Source organism: Heteronotia binoei, chromosome 21, assembly GCF_032191835.1.
Source record: "Heteronotia binoei isolate CCM8104 ecotype False Entrance Well chromosome 21, APGP_CSIRO_Hbin_v1, whole genome shotgun sequence".
NCBI lineage: Eukaryota > Metazoa > Chordata > Lepidosauria > Squamata > Gekkonidae > Heteronotia > Heteronotia binoei.
The window spans coordinates 80,371,860-80,394,823 of NC_083243.1; the positions used below are offsets into that span (position 1 = coordinate 80,371,860).

The 22,964-nt window shown below is 40.7% G+C and overlaps 1 protein-coding gene across 3 annotated transcripts in view; it reads left to right on the plus strand.

The window, feature by feature from the left end:
- The window catches only part of TYRO3 (TYRO3 protein tyrosine kinase), a 110,167-nt gene that overhangs the window by 67,557 nt on the left and 19,646 nt on the right, over window positions 1–22,964 (plus strand). For all 3 annotated transcript variants that reach the window (XM_060262006.1, XM_060262007.1, XM_060262008.1), the window contains exons 6-9: window positions 8,333–8,448; window positions 12,190–12,367; window positions 13,282–13,424; window positions 17,172–17,316. In XM_060262006.1, coding sequence (XP_060117989.1) covers window positions 8,333–8,448; window positions 12,190–12,367; window positions 13,282–13,424; window positions 17,172–17,316 — 582 coding nt within the window. The remainder of the gene's footprint in view (window positions 1–8,332; window positions 8,449–12,189; window positions 12,368–13,281; window positions 13,425–17,171; window positions 17,317–22,964) is intronic.

A 22,964-nucleotide genomic window follows, 5' to 3' on the forward strand; every position in this document is an offset into this window, starting at 1 on the left:
TTAGAGTTTCTCTATATTGATCCCAAATTTTCAATGTGTGCTCCAAAAATGGGTTGTCCAATATTAGTCTTGGTCTGTCAAACCTTTCAAGCCAAATGCCCTCATGTAAGAGGATATTTCCCAAAGCTGCCTTCTCAATACTAAGCCAAGAGGTGTCACACTCAGGTAGCGCATATATAAGGATATGTCTCAGTTGGGATGCTAAATAATATTTTTCCAGGAGCGGAACTCCCAGACCACCAAGTTCTGTCGGCCTAGAGATTAGAGATATTGAAACTCTATGTTGTTTGGAGTTCCATAAAAAGTCTAAAAAAATTTTTTGCCATTTCTTAAACTCCAATTTGCCTATTGAAATAGGCAAATTTTGAAATAAAAAAGTAGTTTAGGAAATAAAAAGGACTTCAAAAGGTCCACTTTTTCTAAAATTGAAAAGTTACATTTTGACCATTCCTCTATTGATTTTTTAATTGAAAGAATAGTTGGGGAGTAATTTGCCTGAAATCCTTAAGGTTCACTGGAAAATTAATCCCCAAATATCTCCAAGATTTTTCTACCCATTTGTAGTTGAAATTCCTCAGAATATCTAGTTTTAAAGAAGTCACCACCATAGGATAGATTTCTGATTTCAGGAAATTAACTGTAAAGCCGGAGTGTGCGCTGAATAAATCAATTACCTTCTTCAGATGTTGTAGAGAAACCATAGGGTTACTGAGGTAGAATAACGTATCATCAGCAAACAAGCTGACCTTGTGTGTCTTACCTTTCAGCAAAATGCCCTCTATTTCTGGGTTTTCCCTGACGGCGTGAGCTAGTGGTTCAAGAGACAGTGCAAATAAAATTGGTGACAGTGGGCAACCTTGACGGGTGCCTCTGCTTAGAATTAAAGTATCCGAACGAAAATGATTAACATCAATCTGTACATTTGGTGAGTCATAAATAGCATTAATTGAGCGAACAAAATTAGGACCAAATTGCATAAAACTTAAAACAGATTTCAAAAAGGGGATTTCTAATTTGTCGAACGCTTTTTCGGCATCCAGGGAGAGAATCAGCGAGGGAATTTTGGATATCCTACAGTAGTGTATTACGTTGAGAGTTCTGCGTATATTATCAGTTATAGATCGCCCTGGTATAAAACCAGATTGATCATTGCTAATGTAGTTTGCTATTATTTTATTCAACCTTTCCACCAAAATTGTTGAGAAAATTTTCAAATCATGATTTAATATTGATATTGGGCGGTAGGAGGAGGGACTCAATTTATCTTTCCCTTCTTTGTGTAATACAATAACTCTCGCCTCTTTCCATGAGTTAGGTAATTTACCTCACGTCATTACATTATTACAAGTGTTAAGAAGATGTTCTTCAATTTGGCCTTTAAAATGCTTGTAGAATTCTATCGGGAAGCCGTCTCTTCCCACTGCCTTGTTGTTTTTAATTTTTGCCAGTGCCACTCTCAGCTCTGTTAAGTTAATTGGTTTGTCTAAAAAAGAGGAATGGTCCTTTGACAATAACTTATTAAACTTAATAGAATTTAAATATTCCACAATCTCTTTAGGATTGGGGTTAGATGTAGTATACAATTTTTTATAAAACTGAAGGAAAGTTTCGGTGATGTCTTTTGATTTGGAAACAATCCGACCAGCAGATGTTTTAATAGTGTGAATCAATGAATTTGTTTTCTGTTGTGAAATTTTGTTTTTCAAGAGTTTAAGTGACCTGGAAGTTCTGGTAATATATTTTTGTTTTAAATATAGTAGTTCTTTTTGAATTGTAGATGTTTCAATTAGTTCTAATTTTTTCCTTTCCAGATCTAGTTTTCTGAGCATCTTCTTGCCTCCATATTTTATGTGTTTTTTCTCTAATAAAGAAATACTAGATTGTAAGTCCAGAATTGTTTGTTGTCTTTCTTTTTTACATTTGGATGCAATAGAAATCAGTTTACCCCTTAAAACTGCTTTAAAAGCACCCCAGACATACTCCTGGGAAACTCCACACGTTGCATTGAATGAGAAGTAGTCCTTAATTTGTTTTTCAATTTCTTCAGAAACTGTTGAATTAGTTAGCAGTAGTTTATTTAATGACCAACGGGGCCCCTTGTCATCTGAGTCTTGTGGAGAGAGATCACAAGAGACCCAAGCATGGTCAGAGATGTTTCTCAACCCAATGGAGGCATTTAAAAATTTATTCATATAAGACTTTGAGACTAAAATAAAATCAATCCTTGAATAAGTGCCATGCACCGAAGAGTAAAAAGTATACTCTCTAGAGCCAGGGTTTAGTGTGCGCCACACATCTACCAGGTTATTACGGTCTAGGACTTTTTGCAGAGTAGTCGGCTTCATCATCGAGCCAGTGGGGTTTCTTTTTTTGTGAGTTTTATCATAGAGTGGATCTGAAATTAAATTAAAATCATCTCCAATTATTACTTCCCCCTTTTTGAAATCATTCAGCACTTCTAATGTGTTTTTAATAAACTCAGATTGGGCCAGATTAGGTGCATAAATTGATGCTAAGGTTACCTGGGTACCATTTAGCTCACCTTGCACAAACAGATATCTTCCAGAGGGATCTGCTTTGATTTGCTGGCATTGAAATGGTGTATTCTTTAAGATTAGTATCGCCACACCCGTTGACTTAGATGTTCCTTTGGCTTGGAAGGTTTGAGAGAACCAAGAAGACTTCATAAATTGCGTAAGTTTAGATTTTTGGTGAGTTTTCTGTAGAAAGACAACATTAGCACGTTCCTTGTACAATAAATTAATAATTCATCTACGTTTGATGTGATTATTGAGGCCTTTACAATTCCAAATAATAATTTTGTATTGCTGAGACATCGCTGTTTTTCAACTGATTCTTAGACCTAGAATAAAGTAACGTACAGTGTATTAACCTCTGAGATTTTTTTCTACGTTAAAGTATCTGTTGACTGGATGTTTTGCGAACAGAAAAGTAAATTAAAAGACAAGAACAAGAAAAAGCAAACAGATCTGACTCTTAAAAACACTTAACACTAAAGCCCCAACAGGAGCTTAGGTTCCAACCTCTTACCACCGTACCACCAATAGGGAGTCACCAAACTCTCTCCCTAACCAGAAACCTTCCTATTAAGCAAGGGAGGCTAAACACACTTCAGTAAATGTAAAAAATATAACAAACCGCTCCTTCCCTCCTTTTCATACATTTTAAAGCAAGCTTCTAAATATGCTATCAAAAGTAACTTCTAGGCTTTCAATTTAAGAGTTATTTCAACCTATTAGACCTTAACATATGTGTATTATTACATTATAGCTAACCATTAGTAAGCAGAGTGACTATACTTTTAAAATACTTTTTATCCCGACATTCAAAATTGTGTTCCCAAAAACCATAAACATAATTCATTAACACCAGTTTTAACTAGGTTTTCTTACACTCCCTCTCCCCCCTATGAATTATTAAACAAAGTAAATTCATGCATGGCTTAGTTCAACAAGTATTCTACAAGGTAATCCAACTGTCTTCCAGTTTACCTGTCACCTAATATTAGAAATAAAAAAGGAAATTTCATTTATCATCAAGAAGGTTCATATAACAATCAATATTAGTTTAAAGTGACAGATTATTTTAGCAAAGTTTTCCTCTTTGGAACACTTTTCCCTTACCCACCCTCTCTCCCCCCCTTAAATTTATTAAGTAAAATTAACTCTCACATGACTTAATCTTAAGTGCACTTTCAGAAATAGTCCATATGTCTTCTGGTTTACCTGTCATCTATAAATTACAATTAAAAAGAAAAATATTTCATTCACCCTCTTAACAAAAATTCATCATGTGATCACTGTGTCTTCTAGATTGCTTGTCATCTATAAATTACACTTAAAAAGAAAAATATTCCATTCAACCTCTTAACCAAAATTCATTATGTAAAAGTATTTCATTCAACCTCTATAGAGTTTGTGTAGCAAACAACTTTTATTAAGGGTGTTAAATCAAATTAATAAAAATTCATTCTGTAACAATCAATGCATCTTTTAAGTGGTAAATCCTATTGACAATAATTCATTAATCACAACTCTTAACCCTATTCTGTTATCCAATTCATTCTCATAATAAAAAACTAAATCCCATTAAAGTCACTATAATAAATTTAAACTGCAGGAAGCCCTCTATAAATTTGTCTTTGCTAAATATTCATACTCAGTTCAGAGGGTAGTTGCCAATTTCTTTAGAGCAGTCTTATATATAGTCTTTCTAGTCACTCTGCATACTCTTCCGAAGTACGTTCCTTTGTAGTTCCAATGAAGTTCCTATAGGGCATAAGTTCAAACCATTGCAGAGGCTTTCTGGTCTTCTACCGTTGGCAAAAAGGTGCGCAAATCCTCTTCCTCTCTGTTTGAGAGTTTTATGTTGAGGTTGTCCAGAAGCAATTTCCCCGTTTCAACGTCTGAAGCCTTGAATAACGTGCCCTCTTTATACACTAAAATGTCAGATATTGGGCTCCATCTAAATCTTATGTTTTCATTATAAAGCTTAGTAGCAAAGAATTTCAGTTTCTTCCTTTTCTCCAGTGCCTCAGCTGGCAGATCAAGCAAGACTAACACTTTTTGCCCCTCAAAATTCAGTGCTCCTTGCCTTCTAGCCTCTTAGAGGATTTTATCTCTTGTTTTGGGATATACAAATTGTACTAAAATATCCCTTGGTCTTCCGTTTCTTGCCGACACTAAGGGTCCCAAGCGCATTGCCTTAGCAATAGCCGGGGCCGCGCTGCTTTCTTGTGTAAATACCCTGGCCAGCCATTTAGACATGAACAATGCCAAGTCCATATTCTCTTCCACTCCGTCTTTTATCCCTCTGAATTTTAAATTAAGTGCCCTCCAGCGATTTTCCAGGGCTATTATTCTAGTGTTTAATAGAGATTCTTTGGCTTTCAGATGTTTTAGATCAGATTGTAGAGCTAATGAGGCTTCCGCTGTACGCTCTGCTATTTTAGCTGTCGTTTCTAAATCATTCGCTATTTCTTCCACCCTTTTGTTGACTGGTGCAAGTAAGCTTTCTACAGTTTCTTTAAAGCAAATATGAATATCTTCCTTTAACTGCAGCAAGTCTTTTTTACAAATTGGGGCTTCCTCATTATTCAATTGGTCTCTGCTAGGCGAATTCTGCCCTGGGGCCATATTAGAGTCTGTCGTGGGGGAAGATTTTTCCTGCTCCGGGGAAGAGTTGGGTGAGAAAAAGTGTCTTACCGATGGTGATGCGTCTACGGTAGCTTTCACTTTTATTTTAGTTGTTTCTTTAGCCTTCACTTTGGTTTTAAAAGTTTTTCCCATCTGGGATCTGGTACAAAGCCTGCGAGTTAGCTATAAGGCCCAGGTTTAGCCGGGAAGGTTGAGGCGCTTCACTGAGACGCGTCCGCCATTGCTCAGCGACGCCCCGCCCCTCGTAATCCATCCTTTTCTAGAGGCAACATTTAGAACCTGGGATAGTTTACAAGGAAAACTGGCTCCTCCTGTCTTCCTATTAACTACATTTCTTGGCCAACATTGGTTTCAGCCAGGCCTAGCTCCATGTCCTTGTTCAGTTTAGCATTATTCAAATTTTACATACTTTATTGATATCATACATAATGGGCAACTTAGAGAAAAATTGGCCCTGGAAAAATTGTGCAGCAAGCGGCTTCCCTAGTTTGAATACTTGCAGCTTTCGCACTTGTTGCCATCATCTAACCTTCGACTCCCACTGAACAGACAGCTCACATTTATGGAATGAAGTATGACCTCCATATCCTTCCAATTAAAAGGTTTAAGTAAGTAAGTAAGTAAAATTTTATTTATATCCCGCCCTCCCCCGCCACGCAGGCTCAGGGCGGCTAACAACAGCAAAACAACAATACATTTAACAAAACATTAAATTAACCCCAAACCGATTAATACATTAGTTAAAATAGTTACTAAATCTAAAAACATTAAGTTAGATCTGACAGTACCGTTATTAATCGACGCTATGCCTGTCAGTTTGTGAATGATGGCGGATCTCCAGACTGGACCATTTTGATGTTTCTCTGTGGACTTGGTCAGCCGTTCATGAATGCCTGTTTGAAAAGGGTGGTCTTGCAGGCCCTGCGGAACTGATCAAGGTTCCGAAGGGCCCGCACCTCCTCTGGGAGTTGATTCCACAAGGAAGGGGCCGTGGTAGAGAAGGCCCGTGCATAGGTAGTCCGAAGTTTAACTTCTTTTGGCCCAGGGGTGGTCAATCTGTTTTTACCTACTGACCTCAGTGCTCTCTGGGGCTCATACGGGGAGAGACGGTCCCTCAGGTAGGTCGGTCCTCGGCCATATTCATTAATATTGATGCATTACAAGAATTTAGTTCTGGAATCAGATGCAGTACTAAAAATATGAATTCTAAAAATACGAATAAATATGAATAAAAACATGAATAAATGGGCAATCTGGTTAGATGCATATTATTATTGTTGTTGTTGTTAATAGTAGTAGTAGTAGTAGTAGTTTATTTATATTTCACCCATTCCCCCATGGGGGCTCAGAGCGGAGTACATCAAATATATGATAATAAAACAAACAATTAAAACAGCTAAAATCATAATAAAATCAATTACAGCATTAAGCTCAGAAACTAATCAGCACTTTATATACCATGTATTATGATATTACATAACAGAAGATTCAAATGAACTATCCTCAAACCTTCAACAGATTTTATTATTATACCATTAATTAATAAAGGTACATGTGGACATATATGAATTAGTATTCCAGAAATTAGTTAATGCTTTGTAAAAAGGGAGAGGAAACTGTGTGTAACTCATTATGTTATGTAGTTTGTACGTTTTGTAGTAGGTGGTAGGTATGCTAAAGTTTCACTGCTACTCAACTTTATAATTGTTAATGGACTTTGTAAAGACTCTTAAATTAAATAGTTTTAAAACTTAAAAACGACCCTTCCCCAAGTAAAATCCCCCTGAGCAGCTACCTCCAGCATTCATCAGAGACCAGGAGCTATGCTGGGGCCAATGGCAGTGCAGCTCAGGAATAATGTTGGGTCCACTGCTGGTGACGGCAGCACAGCCAGGGACTAGCATTGAGCATGGCAGCAGCTGTGCAACTCAGAAGCCATGCTGTGGGCCCAGCATCGGAGCTTCATTGGGCTCAGTGAGGAAGTGGGGAGGGGACTCACCGTACAATTCTCATGGGCCCAGCTGCAGCAGAGGATGCTGGCAGCCTATGCAGGCCCAGAATTTGAAAAAGGACACTGGCAACAGCTCCAGGCCTGAGCACAGGGGTTTCTGGCTGCCAGCCTCAGTGTTAGGTGGTGGTGCCTGAAGCCTCGCCAACTCAGCAATGGGGGAATATGGGATTCCCCACCTTGCAATTCTCAATTTCTCCCCAACAAGAATAAAAGTTCATAAAGAAGTGAACCCCCAGCTGCCACCATGATGCCTTATTTATTTATTTATTTCTACTTCTATCCCACTCCTTTCACTGCTAGGCAGGGCTTAGAGCAACTCGAGCCTTACACCCATATGAACCCTTATATCCTTCCCACATACTACAAAGTCCCTCAGATTCATTGTTGGATGGCACAAAGACTTTGGTCTGTGGTCTGAGTGCAGGTATGCAGCTGGAAAGCAAGGAATGTAACTCCCATTAAACATCAGGGACAGATGTTTGATAGTTTTGTATCTCTTAGATGCACACCATCCCTTTTTTGTTCACCACATTTTCTTATGCCGAGGCCACCACACAGAACCACTGTTGCCTCATAAGAGAAAATTAAGTTACTTATGTGACCAGATGTAATTCTCCCAACAAAGCCAATAGTGGCTTCACACAGTGGCTTGAGCATGAGAAAAGCGTTCATTGGAGGAAGGGGCAAGCTGCTTCTCCCTCTGAGTCACAGTCACCAGCAGAAAAGACTTCTGTGTTTGGAAGGCACAGGAGTCCCACTGCACATCCGATAAAGTCCTTGTGTCCTCCATCAACAAACATAAGGATTTTGTACCATGTACCAAAGCCCAAGAAAGATTATTTAAAGACAAGGAACTTCAGGTTTCACCACTTGTTTTTCAGATTCTACAACAGAATGTTTTAGGAAGTGCCTGTAACAATTGTCTGTGTTTTTTTTATTTGATTAGCCATCAAACGGAGAATAAAAATAATGTTATTCAGTGTTAATCAAGGATTATAATGGCCTAGCAAGCCACCTCTGTTCCTACAGTGATCAATTTGCAAACCACAGAGACTTTATCCAGATTTGCAGGCTGTAGTGTTTGTACATTTATGGAAAAATATCTGCTCAGTTGTGTTAAACAGTTTCCATCCTTCTGTTGCAGCTGTCCCCTTTCCACCTCTCAACGTGACGGTAACCCAAATCACCAGCAACAATGCCAGTGTCACTTGGGTGCCTGGATTTGATGGCCTTTCCCCACTTCGTTCTTGTACAGTTCAGGTATTCAGCACACCTTCAAAAACATACAGCCAAATCTCCACATTGAAAACAGTGTAATGATTATGTACTTTTGGGGGGCATGTGAATTATTTGAAACATAGGAATACATTTCTCTAGGACCTTTTATTTTTTTATCTGGGACCTTCTTATCTTCTTCAATTCCATTAAGCAGTTAAAAAATGAGAGATGCCTACCAAATTCCTTCTCTTATGGTTCAGAGTATGAGCTTCATAATAGGTGTAGTATGTAGTATAATAGTATGAGCTTCATAAAAGTAGGTGGAACACCTATTTTTAAAGCAAGGCAAGGTTCCTAGCTGTTAGAATCTTGCAGTGCTCTTCCATTGCTGTTCTGCCAATCTTGTTGTGTCCTTTCCCCATGGCTCGGATGCATAGTATATGGAGCACCTGGTGCATTCTGGAAAATGGAGGAGACTGCAGAAGGCAAAAAGAATGCTAGAGTTTTCCTATCCCTCAGCTGTTCCCCAGTGCCACTGTCTCCCCATCAGAAGGATAGATGTTGGCATGGAGTGGAAGAAAAGAAGGGAGATTCTGGGAAAAGTGCCTAAAACTTTATGGCACTTCTGATGACATCGTTAAGTGCACCATGGGTCTGAAGTGCTTGGATTGCAGCTCAAACAAATTCATCTGTTTAAGAATTCCTCTTCAAAAAGTGTATTTTGTCTGATGTGGAATCCAAGGTTAGCTCATCTATCTCTTTACCCCCTCCCATCATTTTATTTTATTTTAAAAACTTTATTGGATTTGTATCCCACTCTTCCTGTTTCATCTTACTGTTATATAGCAAATTAGGCCACTCATTAGCTTTTACCCAAATCAATGCATGTGTTGAGCCCATAATAAGCAAAACATCCTGTTCATGTGTAGGGTCGGACTGAGTCACCAGAACAGCTATTTTCAGGGTCAGTCTGGTGTATTCCCTTGTTTCAGTTTAGCACAGGACTCCAATTAGGAAGGAAAAATAAGACAGAGAGAGAAAGAAAGAGAGCATCTCAAAAACAACTAATCTCTATTCAACTAACAAGATGCAAGGTGAGAAAGATGAAATGCAATGGAGAACAAAAACATAAAACAATGTTATTACTGTAACATTGGCCTCCAGTGCTTCCCTTCGTTGTTGCCTGACTGAGGTGAACAGGGAATCTAAAGAGAAATAAAGGACGGAAAAGGAAAAAAAAATATGGCCTTATCCTGAAGAGAAGAGTTCATGAGGCTGTGATCTTGGGCAAAACAGAAGGAAAGCAGCTCTGGAGTACAATTGAAACCCAAACCCAAACCTACTTAGAAGCTGGGGATCTAAGGTAAGGGATTCAGCAATTTGGCAAAAGGGAAGAGTCTGGGAAGCAAGCCAATTGTTAGGTTGGAAAGAAGACTTGGGTACAAAACCAGCTACAGATCTGGTGGGGCTTGAGATGCCCTTTTAAAGTGCTTTGAAAAGGATGAGGTTGGGATTCACAGTGGGATTACTAAACTGAGGAGACAGAGGGAGAATTTTAAGTCGGGTGATAAAGTTACCAAGGCTGGGGAGTGGCTCTAATAGTCTCTAACAAATGCTAAATAGCAGTTTAATGATATTTCTCTGTGTCCAGGATTGAACTGCTGGGTAGGCTGGTTGAAGAGGATGACTCTATAGCTGTAGGGTATAGCCAACAAACTTTAGTCAGTCAGTCTTGGATGTGAGGGTGCTTCTGGAGGCTGAGGATAATAGGCCTTTACATCAGTGTCCTCTTGAGAGCATTCCAGCAGGTGAGCTGTTCACATATGGGACCATTCAGAGGAATTCCTGCTAGATCATTTTGTTGTCAAGCTTGATTGTTTTATCTAAGCCTCTAGCAGTTAGGTCAGAGGGTTTTGTGTGCAGATATGGGGAAGCCTGTTTTGGGTCACTTTGGCTGATTACAGACCAGCACTTTGGGCCGACTCAGAGACGCCTCTGAAGTCAGTCCAAAAAATCCCTGCAGACGATAGCAAATGCCTCCTGTTCCCATCCCACACTCTCCTGGCCCAAAAAGTTACCACTTCAGAAGTGGTCACAATTTTGGGGGGCGGCTGCCAGTCGCCTCCGCGCCATTTGGAAGGGGAAGGGCGCACACGAGGTGACTTGGCTGTGTGGAAGTGCGCAAGCTGCCCCGAGCTAGTTCTGGCTTTTTTTTCTTTACCTGTCAGTCAGAGCGCTTCTGCGCATGAGCGCTCAACCCATTAAAAAAAAAACAGAGTAGGGACTTCTGAGGCGCCTCCCTGTGTGGAGGTGCCTGGCTGCCTCAGGGACGGGATGGGGCTGCCTGGCCAGGGACTGTGTGGAGGCTCAAAAAGAACCGTCCCACTTTTGGCTGCTTCCAAGCCACCCCAGAATGCCTGTCTGTTCTCAGCCTTTATTACTCAGACTGGAAATAGCATCACAGTTGTGGCCAGGTTTATGATCAAGGTACAGTTTTGAGAATAGGGGCTGTACAAAAGCCAACACATGTCAAGGTGGTTTTGTGATTGCTCACTACATATGTGTGGGCTGCAATTCACCTGTGTTTGTTGAGTGGAATCATAGACAAGGCTTGAGTTACAAGTTGAGATTGTTACATGGCCACTTTAGCAAGTTCAGCTCCACTTAGCACACATTCTCAGCAAGCCAGATTGGTCATGTACATTGGTATTCAATATGAATCAGTTGTCCAGTGTGCAGTGCCAAGAATTCTAGGGCCATCTCTAGGTTATGACAGTCCCCTAGATTTTCCTTTTCCATTGCCTCAGAGAAAAGTGCGCTGTTGCAGTCTGCCAACCTTTCTGCATGCCACAACAGAAAGAAAAAACTCTTTCTGTTGTGGCTTAGTCTCTCCTCCATGGTCCCATTTACATTGTGACGTAACCTTTCTGCATGCAGCAGATTCCCTCTGTCTTTTGTACCATTTCTGTTGCTGCTGACAGATCAGAATGAATTTCCTCCTATGCACTGGAATGCTGAGCTTGCTTCAGCCAGTACAGCCTATCATTCATAATTTGCACGTCCAGCAGTGTTAATCCATTTGAGCTTTGAGCTCCTCCCCCAACTTTCCCTTTCTTTTGCAGTCAATGAAGTTTAAAAGGGAAGCAGAATGAGAATAGTTCAGATTTCATTTTCCTCAAGCAGCTAGACTTACTTCTAAGATTTGCAGTTCTTTCTCTCCCTCTCCAATCAGGTTTAGTATAACAATAATACTCTGTTATGAAAGCTTTACCTGGGGATGACAACATTTTGGGCATTAGCAGTACCAAGTTTCATCCATGCACTTACCACACTTTGTGCTCTGATTTTTGTTTGACCCATAGTTCCAGAAGGCAATTCATTAATGCTCACTGGATAATGGGGATTTTGTTTTACTATTGTACATCTAACTGAGCAACAGAGAGAGAGACTTGCACGGTCTTGGGAATTGTTTTACATCCATATAGTTCAGCAGCAGTATATTTGGACCCACAGAAAATCTGTAGTAAACGTTAGCTCTACTATAGTTTGTCCTGAGGGCATGCCCATCAAATGTGATAAATGCCCTCAATTGCCCTTGCCAATGGTTTTTTTCTTAAGAAGCTGTTCTTGACTTTTACAGTTTATTACTATGCAACCTCCAACTATCTGAAGAATCAGTCACTGTATAGCAATGTACTGAAGACAAGGAATTTCACATTTTGTGTGAAATTAATGAAACTGCATCTGACTTGTGTGTTTATTTTTAAATTTTTTTTGCAATAGGTGGCTGAGCCACAAGAAGAAGAGCAGATTTCCATAGGAGTGGTTCCTGTCCCATCCTTTTCCTGTGGTTTACCTGGATTAAAGCACTCCACCAATTATAGTGCCCGGGTCCAATGTACAAATGAAATAGGAAGCTCGTCTTTTACAGACTGGGTCTATTTTCAGACCTTGGGTTTAGGTAAGAATACAGCAGACAATTGCATAAAAACTGTGGAAGATTTTTCCATATATTCCAATAGTCAAGCTTGGCCTAATCTTCAGATACTTAAATATGCAGACTGGGGCCACATTGACATAAACCAAATAGTTCAGCAAACTTGGTAAGTCCCCCAGGTTTAGAGAAAAATGTGAAAACCTAAAAAACATTACATGAGGGGAGATTAACCCCCTCCCCCGATAAAAAGCATTGTCTGAACACATGCAGACAGCAGGCTTATCTTGTTCTGGAGAGGAGGTGGCAGTATAGCCTGGTGGCAGTGGAGTCCAGGAGCTGCTTCAGGTCTGACTATGAAGGCAGCTGTGGAGGCCTAGAGCCACAGCAGCCTTAGTGATGGGAGAGAGCTGGATTGGAAGGAGCCTTAGTGGGGGTCAAGCAGTCAAGGTAGGGGGAGGATGGGATTATCCCTGTGAGTTTCACAGGCCCCCACTTTTAATTATATGTTTCTGGAGCACAAAACCATCAAACAGTTCCCCTAGATCCCTGATGAGAGAAAACAATGCAAGGGGCATGTAACCATGTAGATGATTCAGACCATGGGCCGCTTTGCTTCCTTTATTTCTGACTAGGTTGCGGTTTGCAAGTAACTGATGTGAAGGTGGTTATTCTGGTAATCTTGCCATTTTCACAATTTGTTACAATAAAGAAAAAAGGGCTTTAGACTTCCTAGGACCCTGAAGAATTCTCTGTAGAACTTACAGAGGGAATTAGCAAACAGAATATCAAGTGCAGACTGATAAAGATGAGGCCTCATTGAGCATGGACGTTTCAGACCCCCACACCTCTGAGGTTTGCTGCTGGGAATGTTTTCACTTGCTTTCTCTCCTCTCCCTTTTTAAAACACAATATAGATTGTGACTTTTCTCTTTATACAGCTCCAAATAGTACTCCACAAAATGTACATGCCATCCAGAAAGATTCTTGCTTGATTTTGGAATGGGAAACAGTGGCTTCAGAAATGCTTGGAGATTATATCATGGGATACAAGTTGGTATGGATTCAAGATAACATAACTCAGGTAATGCAGAAACATAAAAATTGCCTTAGTAGATCAGAAATGTCTATCTAGACCAGCAGTAGCCAACTCTGCATTACTAGCCAAATGTCTGTTGTTTGTCTTAAGCATCCAATGCTCAGAAGCCTGAAATAAGTGTGAGACAAATAACATGGATAATACTCTTGTTCTTCACAAATTTGTCTAGTCCTTTTTAAAAAGTACCTGTCTAAACTACTGGCCAGTACCACATTTTGTAGAAATGACTCCCACAAGTTAATTTTATGAACTATACAAGAACTTGCTTCGTTCTAAGCCATTTGCCAAGAAAGGTGTGATTATACCTGACACAAATCAGTTTAATTTATGTGATGTGTGAAAACACCCTTCTTGGCAAAAGGCTTATTGTATAGTATTGTATAGCAGTTGGCTCCCTTCCTGGAGCTCGATGACCTGGCAACAGTGATCCATGCAACAGTCACCTCGAGGTTAGACTACTGTAATGCCCTCTATATGGGGCTGCCCCTGTGCTGAACCCGGAAACTGCAGCTAGTGCAGAATGCAGCGGCCAGACTGTTAATGGGACTCCCTAAGTGGGAGCACATACAGCCTAGGCTGCAGGAACTGCACTGGCTGCCAGTTGTGGATTCGTTACAAGGTGCTGGTTACTACCTTTAAAGCCCTATATGGCCGAGGACCCGTCTACCTTAGGGACCGTCTCTCCCCATATGTTCCCCAGAGAGTGCTTCGATCTAGCTCGCAAAACCTTTTGACAATCCCTGGGCCGAAGGAGGTCAAATTGAAAACAACAAGAGAGAGGGCCTTCTCGGCTCCAGCTCCCCGCTGGTGGAACCAGCTACCATAGGAGGTACGGGCCTTGCGGGACCTTAACCAGTCCCGCCGGGCCTGTAAGACCGTCCTCTTCCAGCTGGCTTTTTAATGTGGAATTATTATACCATCACTATGCAAAGCTATGTTATATTCGTAGCACCAAATTAATCTGTGGTTTTAAATTTTGTTTTATTGATGTTTTAATGCTTAACTGAGTAATAATTGTAAATTGGGATATTTTATCTGTTTTATTATTTTACTATTGTAATGCTGTATTTATGTTATGTGAGCCGCCCTGAGCCTGCTTCAGCAGGGAGGGTGGGATATAAATTAAAAATTATTATTATTATTATTATTATTATTATTATTATTATTATTATTTATTTATTTGGGATTTATATCCCGCCCTTCCCACAAGTGGCTCAGGGCGGCTTATTATATTATTATTGATTTGTGTTTAGATCCATCATCCATCTACAATGTGAATATAGACTTTTTATTGGATAGAACAACTTTTGCATTGTTTCCTGCATTAACAGCATTCACATGTGTCACAAAAAGCGTGAGAGAGACTCGTGCATGAAGGAAAGAGACTAAAATTTAGTCTCATAATTACAAGTGGTATCAGTCAGAGCTATTTGGCCAGTAGATCTTTTGGAACAAAGCTGAGAATGGATAATGTGTTGTGAATCAATGAAAATCATTGCATTCTGTTTGCCAGAGGTTGTTCATTGTTGTCTTTGATTTGCTGAGGAATATCCTGGGCTGTCTCTCAAATAACTGGAGATATAAAAATAAAAATTCATTTGAGATGAGAAAGCAAAGAAAAGGTTCTAGACTGACAGTTCTGGAAACAAAAACCCTCTGTTTATATTCTGAAAAGACCACACACAATACTTATGAATGATTTTATGTCCAGATGGAAGGAGGTGACATATGTTATCCTGCAGCAGTTTATTCCAGGTTCAATACATTCATAAAAAAAATGGAGGGTATTTTCACCAAATCCAGATGACAGAGTTGAGAGTCACTTCAGAAGCATGGTTCCAATTAATCATTTCCTCAAACCTGTCTTGCACAAATGCAGATAGGCTTGGGTTAACAATTACAAATAATCAGCAGATTTGATAGATAAAAGTATATTGGTACAGTTGATTCCAATCTGATCTCAGAAGCTGAAAAAGAGTTACCTTGGAAGTCAATATGTTCCTTCCTACTATTCTGTATGGCCATGTTTCATGTTACCTTAGGACACCATTGTACCTTGAGTTTCTGTACTGTAGCAGAAGGGTATACTGATATTGCTCATGGGATTGCAGAATTGAGCAATGTATAGGCAAGAACTCAAAAACAAAAATGCAGTCCAGAGAGAAAGCAGACACAGTCTGAAATACCTTTTGTCATTTGGACTGAGAGAAGGTAGACAAGGAAACACAGCGAGGATACAAAGAAGGTATCAGAATATTCCCAGATGCATCATGCAACTGATATTTTCTGAGTCATGTTGTTGGGGGGGAGGGGAGGGATGGTGATAATTTCCTCTAGAAAAAAATGTAATTTGGAGATTGATGGGCAGATGTACCTTTCTGAAAGTAATCAATGTAATTAATATAATTTAATCAGAAGAAAATGTAATTTTAACACTAGAAGAAAATGTAATTTTTTTCTAGTGTGAGATGGATGGAGCATAATAGGAGGGTCTCAGTTAATTACTTTCAGCATTCCACAGGTAAGAAGGGTACAATCTGCCCATCAATCTTTTGATATGTATTTATTTCCTTCACTATGTTTCCCCCAGGAATTAAACCCCAAAAATGGTGATCATATAATCTATGTTTGTTATTCCATCCAGTTTGGTGCTTGTATACGTTAAACACCTTTATTATGCTGTATGCTGATTTGTTTCTCACCCTCTACCTGTACCTATGGACTGGTAATTTCAATTTCATTGTATCCGAAGAACTGTGCATGCACATGAAAGATTATACCTTAAATAAAACTTTGTTGGTCTTAAAGGTGCCACTGGACTCTGGACTCAAACTTTATTCTAATAGTTCATATTGAGGCAGAATTATTCTTCATCAGCCACCTACACTCTAGAGACCAGGAGCAGTAAAGAAGATGTTTGTAAAGCAAATAGTTGTAAAATTAGGCTTGCCAATCCCCAGTTCCCAGCAGGAGTTCTTCCGCTTTCCCAGGCTCCTTCCCACCCCCAGTCAGCTGGCTGGTGGGGGGAAGCCCCGCCCCCAAAGTCACCATGTGACTTTCCACCTCCAGAGGCTTCAGTCTCCTATTGGAAAGGCTTCCTCTTGGGATGGGGTATCTGTATTACTTGGAAGAAGTTAGCTGCAACTCGTGAGTAGAGAGGCCAATCCCTCACTTCAGAGTCACCAGAAAATGGGAGGGGCATCTTCTGAGCACTTCATTATTCCCTATGTGGAGATCGATTCTCATAGGGTATAATGGGGAATTGATCTGGATGTTTCGGGGGCTCTGGGGGAGCTGTTTTTTTAGGTAGAGGCACCAAATTTTCAGTATAGTATCTAGTGCCTCTCCACAAAGTTCCCCCCAAGTTTCAAAATGATTGAACCAGGGGGTCCAATTCTGTGAGCCCCAAAATAAGATGCCCCTATTCTTCATTATTTCCTATGGAAGGAAGACATTTAAAAAGGTATGCTGTCCCTTTAAATGTGATGGCCAGAACTCCCTTGGAGTTCAATTATGCTCGTCACACCCTTGTTCCTGGCTCCACCCCCAATGTCTCCTAGCTCCACCCCCAAAGTCTCCAGATATTTCTTGAATTGGACTTGGCAACCCTATGGAAAATGTATGAAGGATTCCCGTGATGATGGTAGAATCCAGCATAGTAAAAATGGAATCCTGAGACCAAACCCCATGTAATTTGAGTGTTGATTACAACTTTTGGTTTTCTGGTTTCAGGGGGAGATGGTAGTGCAGGAGACAAGTGCCAACCTTACTGTGTGGAATCCCCTAAAAGACCTTATCATAAGAGTGTGCATGTTCAACCTGGCTGGTTGTGGACCTTGGAGTGAGCCCTTACTGGTTACAGCCCAAGATTTAATAGGTGAGTTGCAAATTCAGTGAAGTTTAACTTTGTTTTTGCATAAGGAAAATGGTTCTTTCCTTGTCAGGACTGCACATGAGCTGAGGAAGAGTGACAGCTGCTGGTACCATTGTATGTTTCTGGCCCTACACACACAGCTGCCTTTGTTGTATGTGTTAACTGAAGGAGACAAAAGCCAAACAATTTAAGCAATCTAGCAGAACCAAAAACAAAAGTCCTTCAGCTGTAAATATGATATATTCAAAGGATGTTGCTTTGAATTGAACCTGTCAGGCAAAAAGGAAATGCAATACAAGACCTCTTTGCCATTGCACACATTTTGTAACTAGGCAAAATATATATATATGGGCATGATATGTGGCTGGTCATAATCAGAACATTTTGTTTTCTATGCTCACAAAGACTTTATAGAAAGTTACACTGTTCACAAAATGTAAACATAAAGAATCTTGTTGGTGGTTGTAGATAAGTCACAAATAAGCCACTTTTGTCATTACATACATGCCACTGTCTATGGGTGAAATCACACAAGAGATTAGGCCCAATGTAGCTATGCCTCCCTTCCAAATTTAACATGTACAATCACATGCACACATCTGCCCCCCAGGTCCCACCTGTCCTTACCTCATGGGGGGTGGGGGAGAAGCTTACAATGCCATTTCATTGTTTCCACAGAGTCAGAGCCTTTGTGCTTTTTCTTGATGTTTTATTTTTAAAATTGCACTGCCAGATTCTACTATTCCTCCACCTTTCCAACTTAAACAAAATATTGGAAGAGTTTTAAGCATGTTTGTATTTTAAGTTAAAAAATAATATATTTGACTGTGTTTTTCTGTGTCCATTATAGTTCATGTCTCCACTACCTGGCATTATATTTTATTACACACATGGCCTGGCCCCACAAAGTCCCATTTGTGTCAGATCTGGCCCTCCTAACAAATGAGTTTGATACCCCTGCCCTAACTCGTATGCTGTCCTCAAACTCCACCACAGAATCTCCAGGAATTTTCCACCAACCTGGAAAGGGACCACTCTGCGAAAGTGCACCTCCCCCCCCCACCCCGCAGCCTTGTTGTTTTGCCTCTGTGCAAGTGCACCCCACCAGCCTTGCTGTCTTCCCATCCACCCAAGTGAAGGCATTCACTCCCCTCCCACACCTCAAGAGGAGCTGATCTCTGCCATCTGGGCAACAGTTGTAATTCTGAGTGATCTCAAGTCCTCACCTGGAGATTGGTGACAGTGGTTCCCAGGAGGAAAGGCCTCTCCCTCAGAGGCCTGTAGTGATCCCTTAGGAATTTCCCACCAAACTGGCAGGGCCGGATCTACCTATTTTTGGAGGGGGGACAAAGTTAAAAAATGGCACCCCCACTACTCCCCCACCATGAAGATCTACCTATTTTTGTAGGGGAAAGGGGTGCTGGTGGCACCCCCTTGCTCTGGTGCCCAGGGCAGCTGCCCCCTCTGCCCCCCCCTAGATCCAGCCCTGTGGAAAGGTATCATTAAACGCCTCTGGGCGAGTGCCCCCACCATCCTTGCTGTCATCCCACCCACCCAAGTGAAGGCATTCACTCTCCCCACACACCTCAAGGGGAGCTGATCTCTGCCATCTATCTGGATAGCAGTTGTAATTCTGAGAGATCTCCAGCCCTCACCTGGAGACTGGCAACAGTGGTTCCCTGGGAGGAAACCACTCTGCTCCCTCTGAAGTGGCCCCTCCCTGCTGTGAATGAACATTCCTTGTCAGTTGAAGAGATGTTAACTGCTACTGTTTGTGTGGATTAAAGGAAGGAAAGTAGAAAGACAGACTGAAATAAAAAGATTGAAATACAAAGAAAGAATGAGAGAAAGAACAGAAGGGGGAGGTAGAAAAAAAGAGGAGGAGAAAGGAGTGAGAGAAAGAAAAATGAGAAGGAAGATAGACAGGATCCTGAGTAAAGGTAGTAGTGATCAGCAAGCCCCCAGCAGAGAACTGTCTCCCTCTAGGATAATTTTCAGCAGTTCTTAGTCCAGCTGCCTGACAGAGAGAACTGTCTCCCTCAGCGGTCAATGGTCATTTGATGGTGTTCTTGCCTGACAGGGCCAGCAGTGGACAGGGGAGAGCAGAATCAGCCAATGGCACAGCAGAGACAGATTACAAGCCAACCCTGCAAGAATGGGGGAAGGCTGCAATTGGTGGGTGATAGAGAGGCTACCCAATGGTAGCAGAAAGTGGTGACAGACAGCCAATATTTGGTGCAGTACGGTCCTGGTGACTGCAACAAATCAGGACGCCGGAATGCGCCACCACAGCTTCGGTTTTATGACTAAAGGATATGGGCAAATAGCGTCATTGCCTGGAAAACCACTTTTACTCAGGTTGTCCACATTTAGTTAAGTTAATGCAGTAAGTGTTGCATTCCCTGCATGGTGAAATGCAGTGAAAGGTTAAGATTTGATGAGACCATCATCATGTTTCATGGAAAGGAGATTGTAATGTGGCAGTTCCAAATGCTACTGAGCAGTTATGTTTGGAACCCTGCATGCAGGGACGGGCAGGATATAAATCCAAATAAATAATTAATAAACAAACAAACAAATAAATAGATTGTGTGAACATGAAATGGGAAGAAAAGCATCTGGGATAATCATACAAGCCCACATTAGGTAATTATAGGCTCAAGTCAACATGAAAAGAGGGGTTGGGAATGAACATGGTTGTCCCATCCCTGTTCACCACCAAATGTGCTGGCCCTACCCCCACCCATGCATAGTTGTTGGAATGTTCAAGCATCTGAATACAGATGGAGGGTGGAACCAGTACACTCATTTGTGCTCCCTTTCTACATGCACTGGCTTCTATCTAGATATGCCACTGTCAGGATCCCCCCTCTCCCTGAGAACAGATTCTTCATCTAAGGGGTAGTGGGAGGCAAAAGACTATCCCTCTAATAAGGTCCAGCAAGCTCAGGATACACATGGAAAGGGCAGAACTGCTTGTCTCTGGAGCTACCTATGTAATCATCATTGCTGGCTAGGATAATTTTCAGCAGTTCTTAGTTCAGCTACCTGACAGAGACCCCAGCTCCATCCTGGGGGCAGTTGAATTGCCGAGTGACAAGTCAGCTAGTGGACCCAGTTGTTTCCTCTTTTTAAGGAGCCATTTCTTTGTTCAAGTGTCCAGAAGATCTCAGCTAGAACTGTCAGGGTATGAATACATATAGGTATGAATGTGAATCTGATGTGTAGCATGCATTGTGCAATAATCCATTATATGAGCCCCCTCTTCATGTACATAAGTTAAACACATGCTGAGATGCTGCAGCCAGTTCTCAGCACACATTGAATATAATGACTACTGACTAAATCTTGAACATTGCATGTTCTGACAAGGGAAACACTAAGAGCAAATGATTTCCTTTAATTTAAACAAATTGCTTTTCATTATAAAAAAAAATGAAAAAAACAAAGACAAAAGCAACTCATCTTTTGTCCTGAGGCTTTTTGTGTTCAGATATCAGCCACACCTAACTTAATATGCAGCCAAGCCTATAAATGCTTGAAAGTAAGCCTGTGTTAGATAAATGCTGACAGCCTAAAATAATAGATCAGTAAAAATAATGAAAGTTTGTTATAGTCCTGAGCTTGGTGGAAAATAAAAGTTGTTTACTTTCCAGAAATAACTAGCTGGGTACTGAATAGACATTTTTCTGTGCTTCCTCTGCGTGTGAATTATCTAGGGCAGCTTGTTAGTGTTTCTCAGTGCATGGGTGTGGGTGGGGAATATCATAAAAACTTTTAATGATTTTCTTTGAGGGAACTGCTTTAAAGTTTCCCTTGAACTCCCTTGGCATGCCAAAAGAATATTTAGAGGCATTCCATACATCCTGTTGTATCTGCCCCATTTAGGGCAAATCCAGAAAGTTCCCACTGTTCCCTTTGCTACTTCTGTACTGTCTAACATTTATTTCATGCCAACTATGTTTTAGCACCATTTGTAGAAGCATTCTAATTGCTAGGTCACATGGTATGTTTGTCACTTCCCCTGCTATCACCTTGGAAGCGTTTCCATCTGGATCAAGGCCTTTGCATCCCTGTTCCATGTTGCTGATGACTTAATGGGAGAGAATGGAAACTTTATACCCCTGTGGCAAATGCTACTGTTCCTGTGGAAGTCATAGAATGCTCCTTAAATCACAATAGGACATAGCAAGCCACTGGAGTATATTGTATTTAAAAGCACTCATATCTTTAGCCTTCAAACACAGATAATATGAATCACTGTGATGTCATCAGGCAAATGCAGGAAAAACTCATGTAGATTCATGGCTGGTGAAGACTGTATAGGTCAGAAAGGGTTCTCATTGTGGATATTGGGGTGGGGGAGATTGCTCAGGGCTTTTTTTGTAGCAGGAATTCCTTTACCTATTAGGCCACACACCCCTGATGTAGCCAATCCTTCTGGAGCTTACAGTAGGCTCTGTACTAAGAGCCTTGTAAGCTTTTGGAGGATTGGCTAAATCAGGGGTATGTGGCCTAATATGCAAAGGAGTTTCTGCTACAAAAAAGCCCTGGCTTTATCTAAAGAGTTTTGTATCTTTTTGGACTCAACAAAAGAACAAGAAAATGTATAAAAAGATCACACAGAAGATCAGCAAGATTTAAAATGCATACAACACTGCCAGATCTGCCAAAACAATTTACCCACCACCAAATGCCCTTTGAAATAAAGGCCCTTTCTTCAAGGCAAAAAGAGAAAGTGTTCTCTGCATCCACTCTGGTAAACCACTCCAAAAGACTTGCCATACCTAAAAAAAATACAACAACCCTGCACCCCAGCTGTTGCCAAACATATAGCAATTATTCTGAGGAGTCCAGAAAAAAATCACATAGAGTCTAGTTAGTTTCATGTTTTAATGTTTATTGATGAATTGCTTTTATGATTGAGAGCTGGCTTACGCACTTCAGTGGAATGTAGGGCTTCCAGTATTTTAAATAAATGTTAGCAGGCTATAGGCAAGCATTACTCAGTCTTTCCTCAACCTGTCTAGGTTTTCTTATAATCTTTAGTCTCAGTTAAGAGTGCTTATTACAAGCTGGCAACCTCAGGTGCAGACTTCATGATATAACTTTTTCCTGTATTTATGCTGGTGTTTTAGGAGACCAGGGAAGAGAAATTCTTTTTACTTAGCCTTAGAGGAACAGAATGGGGGAAATAATTTTATTTATTAAAATATACATGTTCTGTCCATACATTATGAACCCAGGGAATTTACTATAATAAATGATAATCAGAACTCCAAAATGTCTTTATAGTATCTCTGGTTGTGTGCCACAAGCAAAACACAAAACAGATAGGGAAATTCCTCTAGATGTTTCCCTCTAGATTTGTGGCCAATGAATATGCTAACATCACCACATTTTAACAGGCAGTTGGCTGCTCTCTGGAGAAACTGCACATGAAGCTGCCTTATACTGAATCAGACCATCAGTCCATCGAAGTCAGTATTGTCTACTCAGACTGGTAGTGACTCTCCAGGTTTTTTTCTACAAGGATTACTTAAGACCAAGTGATAAGTAGATATCTAGTCGCTCTGCTAGAATTACTTGCTTGTTCAGTAGGACCACTAGAGTCAGGGTAGTGTGTCAGACTACAACCTGGGAGACTCAGG